The following is a 20,437-nucleotide window of genomic DNA, read 5'->3' on the forward strand; positions in this document are numbered from 1 at the left end:
ATTTGCATAAACACATCGACAAAATTGCTAATTATATTCATAATTGTTCAGCAATCCAAATTAAATAATGTTTGTAATTTGTGTTCTCCATAAGAAAACAATCCGCATTTACCTAAATTGTCTATAGCTAGATGTTACTATAGTGCCACCTACAGGCCAAAAGTATTTTACCACATTGCAATCACAAAAAAATACATACGTACAGTATGTATACCTTCTGCATGTTCTGTCTTCAGCACATAGCATGGTGACTCCCTTCCTCTCTGAACTTTTGTAGAATTAGTGAAGTTCAACATAGCAATGTACAAAATATGAAACGCAGTAAGAATGCACATACATATAGAAGATGTAGACTTTCTAGCTACGGGAGGGCATCTGACATAAAATGTGTACATTCGTATAGGAGTAGCTGCACTGCACATGCATGATATGATATGGAACAGAGCATATACATACATACATACATACATACATACATACATACATACATACATACATACATACGTTACAGTAACGGCATCAACTCTATTGTGCCATCTACAGGCCAAACCATGTCAAGACAATTTCAGAAAATACATAGTTGTACGATGTAGGAGCCAAGGTAATAAAGTGCTGAGATCGTAATGACGGTGCATATTTTGATGGTAATTTTCCTGTGTGCAGGAGATGCTGGGGGAGCTGTTTACACCTATAGAGACACCAGAGGCTCAGAACAGAGGCTTTCTAAAGGGCTTTTTTGGAGGAAACAGTAACAACTTCGACAGGGAAGAGCTTTGTACGTCCACATTTATATTGTCCAGGACAATACATACTTGTAGAGAATGGCATTGTAATGGACAGTGTTTTAATATTAATCTTAATTATTGTGAAGCATTGTATGAGTACGGTGAAAAAGTGACATGATGAATAAATTCTCATACTACTGATTCAAATATTTACTAGTATTCTGCTTCAACTACTACTCGCACTCTCTGATTTTATCCTCAATCTTACTTGTGTGTCTAGTCGGTGAGGCAGCAGCAGGGAAAGCCTCCCGCAGCCTGGCGCAGCACATTCCCGGTCAGGCCGGAATGGAGGGCATGAAAGTGGCGGCCAGTGGAGTAGTGGGGGATCTGGCCCGCGCCCGTATCGCTCTAGACGAGAGAGGACAGCGGCTGGGAGAGCTGGAGGAGAGGACAGCCCTGATGATGACCAGTGCAGAAGTGTTCTCCAAACATGCGCATGAGGTACAGTACACTGACATAATGTAGCCTGGCACGAGCCAGACTGATCCTCCATGTTAAGAGATACATGGTGATACATGTATTTATAAATACATAAATCAAGTCAGTCTGGCTTTTGCCAGGCTAGACATAATGGTGCTGAGCCTTAACATCTTTAAATCCTAATACTGTCTGCAATCATTGAGTATTATCATGGTTCACCTTCGGTCTCATTACTGCAGGCAGTCATTCGTAGATTCTGTTACAAAACACACTTTCACTATTTTATTGGATACAAATTATTAGTTTTAGTTTACTCTAGGGCCGGGTGATACTGACATTTTTTTTTCTCACTAACGATAATGAAGCAATTATTTGCAAACCAAATTCTCTCCATATTTTTGTCTTTTTATTTTTCCACAATTCTTGAAATTGGAGACAACTTCGATATTGAAAATGTGTATATTATCCAAACAGCAATTTCAATATTATCTTGTAGACGATATACTTCCCACCTCTAGTTTACCCTTTGCAACTAAAAAAGAAACAACAATTTCCCAGAGAGATATATCTTCAGACCATGCAGCAACTGCAGGCCCATTCCTTTATTCTCAATCACAGAACTGTGCACTGTTTTGAACATTCCCATCTTTGGAAAATTCCCTTAAATGCAGATGATGCAGAAAGGTACAGCATAGATGACTTGCCTTGGACTCGTGATTTGGGACTCCTGCCCATCACAAGTCCCTCACGTACCTGTTAGTGACAGGTTTGATGATTTATTGGGGCCTTTTTCTTGCTATCTGTCATATAGTTTTTTCCAAAATATGGATGTAGCCTTTGTGTTTCATTTTAGAGCACTTTTATTGCACAACATATCATATTGAAACTATTGGACTCTTGACCATAATACATGTTTTCCCTCCCATTTCAGATGATGCTGAAATACAAGGACAAGAAGTGGTATCAGCTCTAACGCAGCACACGCTGCCCTTGGAGTGTGGGGGTTTCGGTGCTGGGACAGGAGGCTGCTCTCTTCAACGGAGAGGACGGTACTTAAAAGGCAGACTACTCAAGAGTGACTTTGTCTTTTATGACTTCCGGACTGGCCACGCACTACGCTGTCTCATTGATCCAGGGAGGGGGGTTGCAAGGACGGGCTTCGCTCCTTGTCTAGACATGTAGTCAGAGGGACTAACGGAGGCAGCATCCAGGACGCTGAGAAAGAGCTGGGGAAAATCCGAAAAGTCTGTCCTGTGTGTGAATGACGTGTGCGTGAGAGAGAGAGAGAGAAAGAGAGAGAGAGGGAGTGTGTGCATCTAGGTTTGGTTTTCTGGACCTCACTGTGTAGATACTCGAAACGTAACCAACAAGAAATGCATGAAATAAAATGGATGACTATTAAAAATATCCAACTGCCATATTAAAAGCAGCATGCTTCTTTAACTGGAGATAGAAAGTACAGAAGTTTTATTTAATAATGTAAGCCAACTACAGAAACTATGAAAACTTTATATTTTTTGAAATACTGACAAAAAGCTATATATAAAAAGGGAAATGTATACCCGCATTGCTATTAAGCCAAATCTTCTGTTCTGTTCCTGTTTCTGAATACTATTCTTTCTTTGTTATTTATATTTTTTATTAGTCTCAGCTTATATTACTTGACACAATATAGCACCCATAGTTAGCTTTACGGACACTTGCGTTTTACTATGTTCTTATGAATGAGAGCTGCACAGTGCAACCACAAATCAATTGTATTATCGAACACTGATTAGCACAGATTCTCAATGTTGATTTCATTTTTTTGGCTGCTGCTGCTAAGATAGTGTAAAAAGACGACATACTGTATGACCCATTTCCCAAGTTCAATTCAACGAAGGTAATACGAATCGGTGTGAGACGTTTTGGAAAGGCTGAAAGAGTGGACATTGTGTTAATATCTATGGTGAAATGCGTACTTCTAATCATGTGCCATACAAGCAAATGGACAGACAAACTTATGTATGTTACCCCAAGAGCTAATAATGTAAGATTGTCAAAAAAAAAAAAATATGTGAAAAGCAATGTTGAGCTGGCCATAGAGGGGATTTATCAACCATTTTACTAAAGACATGGAGGTTTGATGCTGGTTTTTATTTTTATATATGTCAATAAGTTGTGGATAGTTTTGCGTCTTAGCTGCCTTGTGCACTCCAGTGTGCCCATTTCGGTCGGTTCTATGTAGTTTTGTTGTTAAAAAAAGCGGGGAAAGAGTGCCTCAATTTTAATACTCTTTCCCTGCCCAAGCAAAACCAAAACCAGAACGTCTCCCCCCCTTACACTTTCTCGCTGTTTCTAATAACTTTATGTATGTTATTGAGAACACTATGGAAAAAAAAAAAAAATATGGCTCCTCTTCTTTTTGAACACAAGTGCTATCTAAATGATTGTCAATGTGAAGGACTACAAATAGGATCTGGCGTCACGTTCGTTCAAAGTCCCACGTGACTTTTTTTTTGTGATACCGTAAGAAAAAGAAAAAAAAAAAGTAACTGTATTTTCTCAGTGATCTTTCAGGTTGTGAATCAGTGAAGAGACTTATGTACATGTGTGAGACATTTGTAAACGATTTCGACACGGAGACGCTCTTTGTTTTTGTTCCTTTGTTCAATATTGTTCTTGATGACTATGAAAATATTCCCTCGTCCTATAGTTGATGGTGGAGGCCTCTCAGCTGAAGACGGCTCTTGTCTGTTTCATGATACATGGGGTGGTGTATCATATCGTGATTGTGTTATACATGTCGGAGCCACATGGCAACTTTTAAGTGGAGGAAGATACTTTGTACTTGTGTATTTGTCTGTATTTTGACCTAAAACTACAAACAAAAAAAAGCATTATCGACATTCATCTCTTATCACGTCCGGCCTTTTTGCACACGCTGTAACGCAGTGGTTTTCAAACTGTGGCACGGGTACTGCAGTGGGGATGTAACATAGACTCAGGAGTTTATGTTTTTAGTTCACTGCTAATTTGTGCAGTAACTCTAATATAGTGGGGCTTGGTTATTTGTTTACAACTTTTTCATTGATTTTTGCTGCTCCGGAAGCTACCGCCAGTAACTCTTGTCAAAAACGTGAATTAAAAACGAGAGAGGTAGCACCAGATCGTGTCAAAAAGACTTATAGTAGTTCACAGGCATTCAGATATTCAGGCATTCAAATAGAACACAGGCATTGAACTTGTTATATACCTTTTCCAGCCAATGCCATAGTCTATCCTTGCTCATATGTGAATTTCCATGAGAAAGCGCCGTACGTCTGGGCACATTAACCTTAGCATACTAAAAATGAATAACATTATGGATCTACATCTCCACACTCTCCTGCATTTAACAAGTAGCTCCCGACGGGTTTGCATAAGAATAATGAGCCACATCTATGCTCCAGAAGATTGAGTTTATGAACACATTGAGCTCAATCTGGCTTACTTAATGCATTTTCTTCCTTTATGTTGACCTCTCCAAGGTGTAGTCTGACGTTTTGATTTTGAAAAAGTACCTCACAAGGGGAAGCAAATGTTTGGCAACCACAGAAGTAGTAAAACAGAATAAGCAGCTTAAGCATAGTCTACTGTCTGTTTGATTGTACTACAAATCCACGTTTCATAGACAGAAGTACATTTTTGTTTGTCACATACTTACTATTTTAGGTGAAAGACCGTCGCTTTCCCCTGCTTCTTCCATTTTCTGTTTTAACAACAATTTTTTGCGACAGGACATGGTGATCAATGCCTTTTAATGCATTTTGGACAAACACTGTATCTAAACCCATAGGCCTACTTTATGATTCTTTTCGGTAGTACTTGTGTGTTAAAGTTTGAGAATCACTGCTTTCCATCATTTGGCAAAAGTCACCCATTTGTCACCGTTTTGAGGTCAACAACAGAATTAAAAAGGGACAGAAACATCATTTTTGAAAGGTGTCTGAATCATGTCATAAACCGTTCTCTTCCTGTCTGTACTGTTAATAGGATTTGTGCTCAGTGCAGTTCTTTCAATGGCAGAGAATATACACACAAAAAATGATAACCGATAAAAAAAAAAAATAGGACCTCTACTGACAGGGTGTTTTGTTAGTATGTTTTAGTTTTTTATATTAATTGTACAGTTTGAATTTCGAAGGGGAATCAAAAAACACATTGATTGAGATCTCGTTGGGCTATTTTTCTCTGTATATGTTGTACCTGTTACTTGGTACTGTTATCTGATATTCTGGCTCCGTCTAAATCACTGGACCGTAGTTCTTCACACCGTAGATAGTTACCTAAAAAAAACATAAACAAAAATAATCTTTCTCTGGTTTTCTCAACGATGGCAGCAAAGTTTGTCTTATTTAAATGGATTCTACCACTTTCTGTTCTTATTGATATTATACAAGTGTATTAGAACTTTAAAAAATAAATGAAAATATGTTGATGCAAAAGCAAACTGAAATAAACATTGATTGATGTAAACATGTTGGGCCTCTATTTTATTGATGACTTTGAGTCGCACATTTTGTTGAAATGCATTCATTTCTCTCCTGTTTGTTATTTAATCTCAGGGCTCATTGCATGTTTTGGTCAGATCAACCCATAGAGTATAAAAGTTAACCCCTACAGAGTTCAGAGAGGGCCATAGAAGCGTGTGGCATCTAGAGAAAAAATATGCATTTTTAGAGCTCATTCATCGCAAATAAAACGGGCATGGTCTGGTTTTAGGTGATTGATTTTTAAAATGGCTGCTAATGTTTACATGATTAAAAATGCTCTGTCTCTCTTGAAACGATAAATAATTTAAGATATTTCAGAATTCGTATCATCCACTGTATCAATTTGAAAATGTTGAAGATATGTTTGAAGCACAGTAAATGAATGATAATGTGAAGTGCGTGCTATTTATAACAAGGAAGGCCTGATAAAAATGTTGAATCAATCTGAATATTTTTCAATGAAGCAAAAGCCAATGAATGGGCATTACTTACTTCCGGCATTTTTTTCAACCCAATCTTTATTCACAAATAGAACGTTTCTTAAGCCAATCAGAGCGATAGTGGAAGAAAGACGAGCCAATCATAAGGCCGTATGTGACGTTCTAGACCCGCCCCCCGGTCATTGACCAGATGTGCTCACGTTTCTCTAACCTGAAGGAATGTGGTTAACGGGGAGGCTAAAAAGACCAGATAATATGCCACTTTTTCGTGCAAAAAGAACTACAATAGTCAGCTAATGGCACTCAGCCTTTTCAAAGACTGCTGCAGCGGACTGGCGCGTAGCTCGTATATTGTACGATAATGGTTTAGTGGGAGCGACCTCTGGAGAGAGAAGTTTATTATTACCATGGCGAGGCTGGGGCGACTGCTGCTAATATTCAGTCTCAGTTTGTTGAAACATGAGTTCCCCGGTGCTCTGGGCGGATCGTCTCCCAGCGCAGCCAAAACTTTGGTGTGGGGTCCCGGACTGGAGCCCAACGTGGTCCTGCCTGCTCGCTTCTTCTTCATCCAGGCGGTGGACACCAAGGGGAGCAAGTAAGTGATGGTTGGTTGGCCTGCACCGTTATTGCAAAGCCAAAGTTGGAGCTCCCTTGCTTGTTTTTAACTCATAAAAGTGCTTGCTCTGCAGTGAAAGGTTTAGCTAACACTTTCCCATTATACGATTGTACCTTCCAAATGTAATACAATGTAATCATTACATTAGCACATTACATTAACAATCTGGTTAGGATCTTATGCCATATTACATTATGCACTTCTAAATATAATACACACTAATACACATTATTGTGTCCTATGGGTGCAAGTTACAAAGGTTATTACAGATTGTTACACAACACATTCATTTGAGATCAATAAAGCCTATCTTATCTTAAATTTGGTACAATGTATCAAGGGCAACGTAAAATTAATTACCAGGCAAATATAAATCAAACATGTACAATTCAAACTTGATTTCAGGTTCAGTCTGCATTGCTATGTAGGGGGTCTTACAATAAAATCACAACATACTTTGTGATTTGTGATTAGTGATTATTCACCTAGTAGTCATTCTACTGATTTCATTTAGGCAACATCTTCTATATCTCCTACTGTGGGTTTTGATGTTCCTCATGAAGGCCACCATGTAGGCCAACAGTAGTTAATTAGCCTACTGAATCCAAATGCCTTGAGTTGAATAAGATTTAAGGTAGGTACAATAGCTACACTAGGTAATCATTAAACATTTGCACAGTATATCTGATTGGTGTGGTATCACAACATTTATATTATGTTGCTGACTGTACAATATTCTTATCAAAACTGCAGAGCATTCCCATTCTCTTCTTGCTCCGTAGTACAGTCAACCTCTACCTCACTTGCCCCTGATCCAGGTCTGTAATTTTAGTCTGGTCTGTCGTTAGATCCCAGACATGAAAGCATAGCCTCGAGTCATGAACCTGGGCTCAGTGGAGTATCCGTGTTGTGTAAGGCTTTATTTTCACACATGCTTTTGCGTCACAACACAGGTCTCCATTTCTCCTGCCCATTCATAACTTCCACAAAAAAAATCACTGATTATTGTTGTTGGCTGAAACTGTAGAAACGCAGCTTTGCAGTAGGTAGTAACTCAGACATGAGACCAGCCCATGTGGTGGCTAAACTGGGATATTAGATTGTAGTTGCTATAATGACATTATAATATGAGCCATCTAGCAGTGTGGTAGTCAGCCAGTGTTTCCATAACACATGGCCAGTGTCATATTGACCCATATTGTGTTTCTACAGTTTTACCACTTCCCCTGGAGAAAAGGCCTTTGAGGTGAACATTGTGTCTCCGACTGAGCAGTTCACCAGGATCTGGGTTCAAGTCCTGGATCGTCAGGACGGCTCTTTTGTGGTCCGCTACAGGATGTATGCCACTTACCCCGACCTCCATATTCACATACTGCACAAGAACAAGCCTGTCGCCAAGTCACCCTACATCCTGAGAGGTATGAGTACCAGGAGTACCCACATGAGCGCTTAGTCAAGTCAGCAGTTAGGTTTTTTATGTCAACTAAGACAGGCATGGAAATGTATTTACAATATTGAGTGTGGATGAAAAGCCCAAGGGGTACGCACTACGCATTACAAAAAGGCTGGGAATCACAGCACTAGGAAAATCAGTTACATTGTTCACGCTGCTAATGTGTCTTAAAGCAAGGCACTTCACCAACATTTCCTCCAGTGTGGCACAGCCACAGGATGTGATCAGTAGTGTGGCTTTGTGTTAACTTTGGAAAAAAATGTGAAACTGACCACTATGTACTGTCGTTTTCTGCCTGGAACATCCCATGATGTGAAAATGTTAAAATCTGTTTCTGTTTAGGTCCTGTCTACCACGAGGGCTGTAACTGCCCACAGCCCAGCGGAGATTTATGGGAGAAACACATGAAGTGTCCTGGGTCGTTTGCTCAGATTGACAAAGACTTGTCCGTCTTTAACAGTGTGGACCCAGACCTGATCTCCACAGAGGTCCCAGTGAGGTTTGGTCAGAGACAAAGTCTGTGCCACTACACCATCAAGAACAATAAGGTATTTGCATTTGTCACAATTATGTTGTTTTTGTTTTTTTGACAATCATTGTCACAATTGGTCAGTTTCATCCAAGAAACTGCATTCTTTTGTGTGTATGAAAACATGCAATAATTGATAAATAAATACTAAATGACATATATGCATTTTTTTGACTGCACATTTCTAACTGTCTGGACCTTACAATGTTTTTGAAAAGCTGTGATGAGAAGTAAATTTCTCTATTTCTTTCAAAATCATTCATTTCAAAAGCATATACTGTATGTAGTTCAACTAAATACAACTACTCTAAACTCAAACAGTGAAGCCTGAGGGCAGATCACACACCTTAGCATAAGGGCTGCTATTCACAGGTGTCATGAAAGTTGATACAAGCCTCATTGTGGCCCAAAATCATGTTCACACGGAGCTACTTATAAATGGGAACTGCCAGCCATTGATCACCTGTCAGAAAGTGTAAGTTAGACAAGTGTGAGCATAGGCACCTCTCTCTTTTTTCCCCTAAAAAAATACATTTAGAGTTGATGACAAACACAATACCAGCGCAACAATACTTTGGATATGCAACGATACAGACAGATCATTGTGTCTATTGTACCACATTACTACAAAAGGATGTGTAGGATTTAATTGTTTGCTCTTGCTTTCTGTGAACGTAGGTCTATGTTAAAACATTTGGAGAGCATGTGGGATTTCGGATTTTCATGGATGCAATTCTGCTGTCAATCACCAGAAAGGTAAGCTGGTCTACAACCAATTCTGTTGATGTCAAATATATCAGACAAACGCAAATAACGCCAAACTTTATTAATTTTTTAGCAATTATGCCTGTGTGATTGAACATATTACCTATTCAGTAATCCTAAGAAAGTCCAAAATGTAGCCAAAGGTAATTTGTGATAACACAAAAGACCTTTTTTTCTCATGTGAACAGGATCATGAATGACAGATATGATCAGTAATTGCAGATTTTTCATGTATAAATCAGGTCAGAACTGCCAACCACTTCAACTTGAAACTGTATATCGTCCTGTCATAAGTAAGTAGTAAGTAAGTAATTTTTTGGCTGTTTGACCTAGGTGTCGCTTCCTGATATAGAGTTTTTCGTAAACCTCGGAGACTGGCCTTTGGAAAAAAGGAAATCCACTGACAAAATCCACCCCATCCTCTCCTGGTGCGGCTCCAACAATACAAGAGATATTGTAATGCCGACGTATGACCTGACGGAGTCTGTGCTGGAGACCATGGGAAGGTATGGTAGTTTACATGGAGGAATTTGACCTGCTATAATCAGACGTCAGTCAGTATCTCACAAAACTAAGTACTCACCAAACATTTCTACCACTATCTTTTCATGGGACAGCACTGAAGTAATGACGCTGTGCTATTATAATCAGTGTACAGCTTGTATAACGCTGTGATTCTAATGTCCCCTCCAAAAACCTCTACAAACCCAAACATGCAGTACCTAATGACCACTACCGCTGCGAAGATAAAAGCCAAGCATGTCCCTCGATCTAAACCCTTTTGAGGGTTTAAATCTGCAGGGCCTCCTCAAACAGAGATCGGAGGAGCACAAAGTCTCTAACATCCAGGCCATTACTTCAGTTTTGTCCCGTGAAATGATGTAATGAAATATTTTAGGGCACAGTAATTTGATCGTCAATCGTCATATGGACTTTAGCTAATGCCTGTTCATTCGTAAACTCAAAATTATTCTTGCTTGAAGACCTTGCTTTTGATACAAATCTCTTCTAAATCCACAGAGTGAGTCTCGATATGATGTCAGTGCAGGCCAACACAGGACCACCTTGGCACCAGAAGAACTCCTCTGCCTTCTGGAGAGGGCGGGACAGCCGACAGGAGCGGCTGGAGCTGGTCAAACTCTCCAGAGCCCATCCCCACATGATAGACGCCGCTTTCACCAACTTCTTTTTCTTCAAACACGACGAAAGCCTCTACGGACCTCTTGTCAAACACGTCTCTTTTTTTGACTTTTTCAAGGTCAGCGGAAATGAACGTGGTTAGAATGGAAATATCTTCTAGTATAATGTGTCTCTTAGCAACAAGACTAGATTTTAGTCGCCACTGTATTAAACCATAAAGATTTTGGACAGATGTTATTTAGAGATAACTTCGTTTACCTCCAACTATGTGTATTGTTCAACCCTAATTGTGAAGTTTTTTAGTAAAATCTTTTGTGTCGTTTTAGTACAAATACCAGATCAACATAGACGGCACAGTCGCAGCCTATCGAATGCCGTACCTGTTAGCCGGAGACAGTGTGGTGTTGAAGCAGGACTCTGTGTACTATGAGCACTTCTACAGCCAGCTCCAGCCCTGGGAACACTACATCCCCATCAAAGCCGACCTGGGGGACCTCCTAGAGAAGATCCAATGGGCCAAAGACCACGATGAAGAGGTTTTAACTGCGTATATTTATGTAACAAAGTGTCCAATAGGGTTGCAAATTACGTCACAAGTTTAGCTGTAACAAGTCTTCCAATTATTAGCGAGACAAATGGTAATGATGATAGAGCCAGCTTTGTTTAGACAATAGAACGAAACAAAAATCTCAGTTTGTCATCTAATTTTTAATTTGTTTTTTGCTTGTTCAGGCCAGAAGTATTTCACAGAAAGGGCAGCAGTTTGCCCGTAACCATCTAATGGGAGACATGGTATTTTGCTACTACTATAAACTGTTCCAGGTAAGATTTGCCAATTTGATGCTACAATGGATTTGGTGTGCGGATATGTATATCATTTTTTATTTCTCATGTATTTATTTTTTGCAGAAATACGCTGAACTTCAAGTTACAGAGCCCAAAGTCCGAGAGGGCATGGAGCTTGTGGAGCAGCCCACAGATGACCTGTTTCCCTGTTATTGCCAGAGGACTGGATCAAATACAGTGGTAATTTGAGCATCAATTGGCTAAGGTTTCTTTTATTTGATTGGATACATGACATTAGATAACTACAGCAACATTCATCTGGATCTATCCAACTAAATGGGGCTGTAATATATTTCCCATCTCTAGTTATAAGGGTTTTGAAGATAATAGATTCCAAGAATTCCAGAAACATAAAAACTGACAAGACAATGCAATAGTCTCTGGCTCCATCTAGTGGCTGTAACTTAACTTTACTGCTTCTACGTCTGATTTGTCAACAACATTAAACTGTCACTTTATTATTTTTCAGGCGAGGGATGAACTGTGATGGACCTGATGCGGTTTGATGAGAATGATGTATTAACGATACCAAAATGTGCCCAAATAGGACTTTAATTTGTATGAGTGAATTCCATGATGTAATTATGTAGGTTCTTTTTGTACATTAAAATATTTGTATCTTTGTTTGCCTGTGTTTTTGTGTAGTGTATCTTGAAACTTTCTGGCAATGCGACGACAATGTCAAACGGAAACTGTGATGATTCTACCCATATGGCTACATGTCATATCTTCTGAAGTTTTTATTTATATATATATATATATATATATTTTAATCTTTGCTCAATATCCACTTACATTTCTACATAAACCATAATGAAAACAAAAAACAAACAAAAAACGCATTATTAAGGATACAGCTGTAGTGCTCTCTCCAGCCCAGTAGGCGTCAGTCTTGTGCATGTATACAAACTGATTTCGCAGAAGAACTTTGTTGACGGAAGTATGAATCAAGAGCTGTTTCTTGAGGTAGTGTCATTTTCTGTCAATATGTCTTAATAAATTGCTAGTATGTGCTGCGTTTTGTTGACCGACAGCACAATGTGGTGTGCTAAGTGAATATGTTGGAATTTATTATTTTGATCATGACATTTCAATGCCCAAGTCATAGCTAATTGTCCTAAGGTGATTAAACATTTACTTCCCCTAATTTTCAGGAAAACCTAAAGATCCCGTTTGGGGCAAAACAGCTGGATGCGGTGCTGTGTAGGCCCTCTGTCCAGGTGAAGAATGGCGCCCATACTGGAGTCATTTTAACCCATGGAGCTGGAGGAGACATGAACTTCAGACAGCTGGTTTCTCTAGCACACGCTTTAGCTGCCGGTGGCTTTCTCTGTCTGCGATTTACCTGCAAAGGACTCAACCTGGCCTACAGAGTCAAGGCTTATCACGCAGTCTGGGTACTAAAAACTTTAATAATAGTCTACAGTCTTCACGTGTTACTTTTTACTTTGCGTATTTGTTTCCACAGGAGTACTTGAAGACACATTTCCCGTCAGTAAATCAAGTCTTCCTTGGTGGTAAGTAACACTAGACTAGATAGTGACCAACTCCAAGCACTGTAAGGGTTTAAAGGAACAGGCCACCGTTTTTCCATACTGAGATATGTTCTTACCTGAACCTAAGACGAGTTGATACGTACCTGTGTGGTCTTTGTGCGTGCCCTCAGTCACGCAAAACGACCAAAGATGTTGTTTGCGTTTGGCTTCTCCCAGCATATTCCTAAAGCTACCACTCTCTTCCACGGACACGCACAAAGACCAGACAGGTACGCATCGACTCGTCTAAGCTCAGGTAAGAACACATCTCAGTATGGAAAAACGGTGGCCTGTTCCTTTAAGAATACTTTATTATATACAAAGGTAGATTTGTCCTCTGACTTAAACCAGCCTTGAAAAGCATTGTGGGAACTTGTCAGGAGCCTTGGGTGTCGCTGTCTGCAGTGTTTTGCCCAGGGGCCCATCATGGACAGGAGTACCCCGGAGGCTTGGTTGAGTCTATTATAGACTGATGGAGGCATCAACAAACAAACATGCATCAAGTCTAGACAAGACTCTACAAAAGTCAAATGCTAAATATGCCTGAAAGAGAGAAAGGTTAACAAAAAAGCCCATGCAAAATACTTAACTTTATATCCAAAGCAAAAAAAAACATTACATGTAAAGTAAAAGTATCTAGTGTTTGCTCTTTACCTCCACATTTATTCATTCAGTTGTTGTATATGTCAACATCATGATGGAGCACTTGTGTGATTTGTCCTAACACCCCCTGGTGCCCCCTCTCAGGCAGGTCGATGGGGTCTCGTGCCGCAGCGGCTCTGCTCAGACAGTTGAGTGATGACTCGGAGGATATGGCTCAGGGCCTTATCTGCCTCTCCTTCCCCCTGCACCCCCCAGCACAGAGAGATGCCCATCAGCAACGCACTGAGGACCTCCGGCAGCTGCCCCAACAAATGACCATCCTGTTTGTGTCTGGGACTGAAGATGACATGTGTGATAGAGTGAGCACACCTCCTATGTTTGTATTTATACAGCTTGGTGCTACATAGATTTTAAGTTGGGCTGAATGGACCTGACTAGGACCTTGAATTCAAAATCTTTTGATACAGTGTTGTGGATCCTGAGACAGAACTGGATTAAAATAATTCTTCAATCCCAGCCTAAATAAATGATAAAATAATTTATTGTTTTGCTTAAATAGTCTTGAATATTAGTATCCAATGGTTTAAGGTAATGACTGATATAGCGTAGGTACTGGATAAAAAAAATATTATTCAGATAACAGCACTGTAAACTAGATATCACTTAGCACTGATACTGAAGTTTAGTTTTGTATGTTTCAAACATCTGAATTAAATACGTACTGTATATACAATGAAGATGGAAGAGTGTCCTTTGTCCCTCCCATGTTCTTTATTTTTAAATTTCACATCCAGTATGTTTTGATTGTAGGATCTTTTCAACACGACCATAAAGAAAATGAAGGCTCACGTCGATGTCTTCTGGCTGAATGGCGGTTGCCATGGACTCACTGTTAAAGGAAGAGCAGAAGATTCAGTGATGGAGGAAGTGAACGCATATGTCACTACATGGTTGAGTAAACAAGTAGCATAGACTTTTGTTCCCTTCAGAGTTTCTATATTTTTTTATTGTTCATTTAGTTTTGAATAAAGCATTTTTTTTTTTCTAATGATGACTTTGTTTTATAATTTTTTACACATCATTTGGTAAATTGGTTCTCCCTGGGTCTCCCTGAGGATCTGGCTGGGCCACGCTAGTCAATCCAGGGCATGACGTCTTTAGCTCACTGATCTAAATTTAAAAAAACAGTATCACACACTCAAGTAGCCGATATCCAATTTTTAATAAAGGATGATAACGTTTCTGCATAGCCTTCATCAGATCATTCTTTTTTCATCTTTGAACCAGTGTATATGTCTTTTATTCACTGGCCACTGATAGAATTGTTTGGACCTCATTATTTTGATTTGGATTTAACCTCTTAACCGAGTGCATTTTCTCCAGTTCAGCTTTGTCCAAATCCATAAGGTCCATAAGCCTGTGGGCCAGTGTAACGCCTCATTTGAAAGCTAAGACATACAAAACTAATCTAAATTGAGCTTTTTCTTTTTTTGTCTCCATATCTTTTATGTTGGGTTTTCACCACATATTTTCCACATTTTCAAAGCTTTCTGCCACTTTCTCATCGTTTTTTGTCACTTTTTGTTGCTCTTTTTTTGTTTCTGTTTTGTTACGTTTCTCTCGCCCTTTGTTGCTTTGTCACACATTTGTGTCACTTTTTCAGCACTCTCTCCATCACTCTGTTCTTTTTGGGCTTTTTGTTGTGTTGTTATTGCACTTTTTTGTTGCTCTTTTGTTGCATTATCATCTTCGTTTTTGTCTAATTTTTGTGGCTTCTTTTATTTTTTCAAGAAGCTTTTAGATTTGGGTAAAGCCAAACTGGAGGAAAATATGCTGGGTTCAAGTGGAGGTTAAAAGGTTTACATGAAGTTTCTTGACTAAAGATTAATTGGAGAAAAAAACAAACAAAAGCAGACGCATTTCCTCTGCGCCTTTAAATTGCTGCACATGGTCACGTGTCTTAGTACTTCATTGTGATTGGCTGTGTAACTTCCGCTTTGGTCCACTGCAGAAGCATGGCCGAAGAACCGTGGAACCAAGTAAACATTCCCTTCCCAGGAGCTGTTTCCAGTGTTCGTATTCATTTCACAAGTAAATCAGGTGCGTAATGTATTGGAAAGTACTTCACGGCTCGATACACATTGTTTAATAAAGTCAGCCTTAAAAAAACAGCTCGAAACTTACGCACATGTGCACGCTCCAGTTAACTTCCACAACGTCCACATTGATTTCCTTTCAGATGTGCTTGTTAAAAATGTCCTGTTGGGAAATGAAACAGTGCTTAAGCTCATCGATAGCGAAATTCTTCAAACAGAGATGCGTGTCCTCTATGAGTTGCTCTACATCCTTCACAATAGTTACAGAGGAAACAAGACGTACAAAGGACTACAGCAGGTTTGAGCTCGATACCAAGTTAATGCCTCGAAGCTGTAATAGAGGTGCATCATTAAACTATATGTTATTACAGGTCGAACAATGTATGAACAGATTGAAGACCATGAAGCTGGTGGAGGCCCTTTATGAGCTGACTGATTTGTGCCCGAACAAAATTCAAAGGTGAGTTTTGAGGCATTGGTAGGTGATGGTTAGGTCAACAGACTTCAACAGTGGACACTATTTAGGAATATGGCAGGAGGACATCTGAAGTTGTTTGATCAACATCTTCAGCACTTATTGCGGGGAAACATACAGCAGACTTTTATTTCTATCAATTGTTCCTTTTTCTGTAGTATATCTGTGTCATTCCTGAACAAAGGTGGTGTATTACAGTAAAGTTGCATAGTTTTAGCTGTGGACCTTTTTTTTCCCCAGAGAAATTCTACTAACTGATGCGAACAGCAGTAACACCAATGACATTTCAAAATGACCCACAGTATAAAGTTAACTTACTTTTTTGCTCTTAGTGATGAAAAGATGTCATCCTTTATATTTCCCAGGATAAGGCTTTTAACTTTCTTCACATCTTTTTTTTAACCTTACAAATCCTTGCAAAGTGATGTGGATAACAGCAATGACACAAGACTGAGGGACAGAGATTTTTCTTAATTATTTTAATTAATATTTGTGATTTTTCATATAAGATCTGCAGATTATTGAAGTCTATTCTCTGTTTGTTTGGAATTGGCAAGAAAAATCTTTATAGATATATTGGAAATATGGGATCAGGGACATTGGGTGTTCAACATACACTGGATATTCAAAGTGGAACAAAAAGTAAAAACTGCAAGAATATGATCTGAAATTATCTGTCTCTTTTCACTGCATTGTTGATTTTTTAAAATATTTCTGTTTAAGGGGTGGGAAGTGCAGGGACAGGTTATTGCCCATAATTTGATAATGGCCCCGCGTAGTATTCTATGAACCTTTAAAATGTAAAAGCGCTGGAGTTATCGGTCAGACAAAAGCATGCGGTGACTATAGAGTGTCAGATGTAAAGCATTTAGTAGTATTTGTCTCTCTTCTCCACTTCTCAGTCTACCATATGTTGCATTTATATTGCTATTAGATAATGATAGTCATTAAGTTTGCTAATTTTCCCCATAAAATGACACACTGACATTCGATCCTGAACCCTTTTAAGCCAAGTTTGTAAATTGTAATATGTTTAATTGTCTTCTGTGCCTTACAAATGAATCTAATAGTTCGTAATACTGTGAACTTACACATCTTTCTTGTGTGTCTTTTAGGAATGTAGGTAAAAAGACGGGGGAGTGTAATGTCCCCAGTCAGCCCATGCTGGAGTGGCTGTGCCTCAAAGTGCTGGGAGCTTCTCACCTCATGAGCTGCACTCTACAGCGCTGCAGTAGAGCTTTTCTGTATCCTCATATTAAGTGCAAATCCGGGGTCCACTTTTATCACTCTTTCTCACTCACGCATTGATGCACTAGTATTCTTCAGTGTTTTGCCCAAGGACACAACAGAACAGCCACCTTACCTCTAATACTTCTTGCATTTTTTCCTTAACTTGCACTTAAGTTTGTGCAATCAGCAGATGAAATGGGAGGAATTTCTTGTCTTAAATATGGTGATTACAAGTATGCTCAGTCGGCTGTGGTAAGTTGTCATTTTCGCCCCTTACGATTCACGCAACTTATAATGCCTAATTGTTAATTTCTTAATTTTTCCAGGGTAATTTTACGTGGGGTTTTGGTTAGCCTGTCCACTTTATATGAGAATATTCTTGGCCTCTGTAGAGAAGTGGCCAAAGCTAAACCCATGCCTTTCCTAACTGCCTCCTCCCTGCCACCAAATATGTCCGAGTTATTGGATCCTGCATTACTTCATGATAAAACATGTGAAGTTGGTCTTAAACAAACAAAAAGAGGGGCACAGGATGGAGCGCCATTGTTTAATACCAGACAAAAGAAGGGGCGACCAGCTAAAAAAGTTAAAGAAGACTTTGGTGTTTCTATAAAAAGAGGTACAATGATGTTTTCAAACTATTCCATAATGCATCTATGAATGTTGCTTGATATTGGTAGAATTCTAACCTTTTTTTCTCAATATAGCAGATAACTCTGACTTGAAGCCTTTTGTAAACATTTTCCAGACATTTACCAAGGTAAGTTATAAAACTGGTTTGTGTACCTCAGTAGTAGATTTGATCCTTGTTAACGGCATTATGGGTTGACTTGTACGTTGACCAGGGGCGGATCTAGAGGGGTGGCACGTGGGTGGCACCTCTCTGGATCCCCCCCCCCCCATTGGCATGTGAAGTCTCACAGCTGCTCTAGAAGCCACTGTTTTGACAGGACAAAGAATTAGAACAACTTAAGAGCTAAATAAGGAGCCAGGTGCAACTTCTGTGGCTCCAAAGATGCTGATTGTTTTTTATTTAATAATTTTATTACAAAAGCTTCAATTTAACCTGAGTTAGACCCCCTACTTATATTATGTACAATGCTACTATTTGTGTTTATTTTTGGGGGGCCTCAGCCTGCCTCTAAACAGAAAAAGTGCTTTGCGATCAAGCTAAACATTTGCTATAAACATTCAACATTGTAAAATGTGTTGCCACCCAAGAAATTATCCCTGACCCTGCTTGCCACCCCGTGATTTTTTTTCTAGATCCGCCCCTAAAGTTGACCATAAGCAAGATACCTTTCCCACTCACTGCTTTTGTGTATATTTGATTGGGACATGTGAATCTCTTTGCTTATAATTGCAGCCATCACTTTTTGTAGTGCTTTTCTAGGTGCTCAAAGTCACTTAACAATTTAATTTACAGTCTTCTACATTTTATATCTAGTCACTGCTTTCATAAGCACAGCTACAAATGTGTACCAACATCCCCACTATTAACTTACCTATACACAACATTCATTCACACATGGGATTGAAGTGTCTTGCCAGAAGACACGAGAACATTATGAGCCACTGCCTTATTAACTCACTTACACACAATATTCATTCACACACATGGGATTGAAGTGTCTTGCTAGAAGACACGAGAACATTATGAGCCACTGCCTTATTAACTCACACACAATATTCATTCACACACATGGGATTGAAGTGTCTTGCCAGGAGACACGACAACATTATGAGCCACTGCCTGAGTGTGATTGACTTTGTGGGCACAATGCTTGTAAAGGGATTCCAATGGATTGTATTCAAGTAATTGTAACCTTTTTTTGCACAGAAATTCAACCCTAATCAAAAACCTAAAAATAACGCTGTTGAGGCAAAGAAGAAATCATTAAAGAATTGTGTGAAAAAGGCGGGGTCCTTTGGTGACATTCACTTAATTCTTGAAAATATGATCCAATGGTGTAAATGGAAAAAGATTTGGAAGGAAAGGAATCGTTTTAACCATCTCCGTTTGAAGTGCCAGAAAATGAAAGGCTTGGAGTCTGAGGGATACAAGTAAGAATCTGCATTCTGTTTAAAGTAAATGATTTTAGTTTATCTACACTGATTTTTATTTATATGTTTTAGTGTTCAAACAAAGCTAAAAAACTTCAGATGGGAAGTTTTCAGGGCTTGCTCGAAAGGTTTGCAGCCAAGAGGAACTAATGGACCGAGTCTGGCAGCATCGAAAAAACTGCAACCAAGGACTGATTTCCACTCTCTCAGGAGCCGTTTAAAGTCTAACAGTGCCAAAACTGGACGAGGAAGGAAATGCCAAGTAAAAGGAAAGAAGTCTAGAAAGTCAAAGTCACAGAGGCGTCATAAGGACAAAGGCAGACGAACTGAAGATGAGGCGATTCCTCAGAGCAGCCACTGTGACAGCCAAGATGACATCGATGATATATTCGCTTCTGTCGGTCTGTGACACCCACAGACTGTGGTCTAGACATTTGTAGTGGTGTACAATGCTGCAATTTTCAGTGTTTATTTTTTTTTTTTAAAGAGAAACAAGAATAACAATGAACTGAATTAATTAAAATTTACTGTATGTGTGCTGGCCATCAGTAGGGCTGGACGATATGGACTAAGTCATATCCCAATATATTTAGGTTGAATATTGATATACGATATATATCCCGATATTTTTTCCGCAAAGTGAGAGCTGTGAAACGAAATGTCAAGTCAAGGTCAAAGCCAAATACAAGTAGTTTTTTTGAAAACTCACTATAAAATGTAAACAAACACTGTATAACAAAGCTCCATAAGTTGCACATTTAGATAAAAAAAATATCTTTAAAAAAATGCCTATAAAATAATAATACAAATTTGAACTATATCGTTATATGCAATATGGTCTAATTCCATATCTCATTTAAAAATATATCGATACATCTTAAATATCGTTATCGCCACACACTATGAAAGAGAGCTGAAAACAACTT

General features: G+C 39.1%; 3 protein-coding genes across 21 annotated transcripts in view; all 3 read left to right on the forward strand.

The window, feature by feature from the left end:
• Positions 1–4,605, forward strand: part of stxbp5l (syntaxin binding protein 5L) — a 411,861-nt gene extending 407,256 nt beyond the window's left edge. For 16 of the 19 annotated variants that reach the window (XM_079563370.1, XM_079563375.1, XM_079563373.1 and 13 more), the window contains 3 exons: positions 664–775; positions 1,006–1,226; positions 2,137–4,604. In XM_079563370.1, the coding sequence (XP_079419496.1) occupies positions 664–775; positions 1,006–1,226; positions 2,137–2,178 (375 nt within the window). In that variant the 3' untranslated portion in view covers positions 2,179–4,604. Of the gene's footprint in view, positions 1–663; positions 776–1,005; positions 1,227–2,136 lie in introns of all 19 variants that reach the window. The other 3 variants (XM_079563359.1, XM_079563371.1, XM_079563374.1) reach the window with 1 other exon arrangement.
• Positions 4,606–6,322: 1,717 nt separating this feature from the next.
• poglut2 (protein O-glucosyltransferase 2) lies at positions 6,323–12,131 on the forward strand. Its single transcript, XM_079562782.1, has 10 exons — positions 6,323–6,754; positions 7,988–8,193; positions 8,571–8,776; positions 9,436–9,513; positions 9,856–10,028; positions 10,543–10,780; positions 10,989–11,198; positions 11,395–11,484; positions 11,572–11,688; positions 11,978–12,131. The coding sequence occupies exons 1-10, from the start codon at positions 6,567–6,569 to the stop codon at positions 11,993–11,995; spliced, it is 1,524 nt and encodes a 507-aa protein (XP_079418908.1). The 5' UTR covers positions 6,323–6,566; the 3' UTR covers positions 11,996–12,131.
• Positions 12,132–12,434: 303 nt separating this feature from the next.
• LOC306968315 (nucleolus and neural progenitor protein-like) lies at positions 12,435–20,077 on the forward strand. The gene is made up of 14 exons (XM_079563657.1): positions 12,435–12,474; positions 12,663–12,905; positions 12,977–13,025; positions 13,791–14,005; positions 14,457–14,609; positions 15,611–15,746; positions 15,886–16,040; positions 16,114–16,202; positions 17,333–17,461; positions 17,622–17,699; positions 17,774–18,066; positions 18,155–18,207; positions 19,288–19,511; positions 19,584–20,077. The coding sequence occupies exons 1-14, from the start codon at positions 12,451–12,453 to the stop codon at positions 19,918–19,920; spliced, it is 2,178 nt and encodes a 725-aa protein (XP_079419783.1). The 5' UTR covers positions 12,435–12,450; the 3' UTR covers positions 19,921–20,077.
• Positions 20,078–20,437: the final 360 nt, after the last annotated feature.

This window comes from Gobius niger (genome assembly GCF_951799975.1).
Source record: "Gobius niger genome assembly, chromosome: 9".
Taxonomy (NCBI): domain Eukaryota; kingdom Metazoa; phylum Chordata; class Actinopteri; order Gobiiformes; family Gobiidae; genus Gobius; species Gobius niger.

What these genes read in the sequence shown, in the direction of transcription:
- LOC306968315 (XM_079563657.1), top strand. Translation starts at nt 12,451, where the DNA reads ATGAATCAAGAGCTGTTTCTTGAG. An exon ending in AAGATGACATGTGTGATAGA is followed by an intron (nt 14,006 to 14,456) that starts GTGAGCACACCT and finishes TTTTGATTGTAG; the next exon opens with GATCTTTTCAACACGACCAT. An exon ending in TTGGAGTCTGAGGGATACAA is followed by an intron (nt 19,512 to 19,583) that starts GTAAGAATCTGC and finishes TATATGTTTTAG; the next exon opens with TGTTCAAACAAAGCTAAAAA.
- poglut2 (XM_079562782.1), top strand. Translation starts at nt 6,567, where the DNA reads ATGGCGAGGCTGGGGCGACTGCTGCTAATATTCAGTCTCAGTTTGTTG. An exon ending in GTGGACACCAAGGGGAGCAA is followed by an intron (nt 6,755 to 7,987) that starts GTAAGTGATGGT and finishes GTGTTTCTACAG; the next exon opens with TTTTACCACTTCCCCTGGAG. An exon ending in GTCACCCTACATCCTGAGAG is followed by an intron (nt 8,194 to 8,570) that starts GTATGAGTACCA and finishes GTTTCTGTTTAG; the next exon opens with GTCCTGTCTACCACGAGGGC.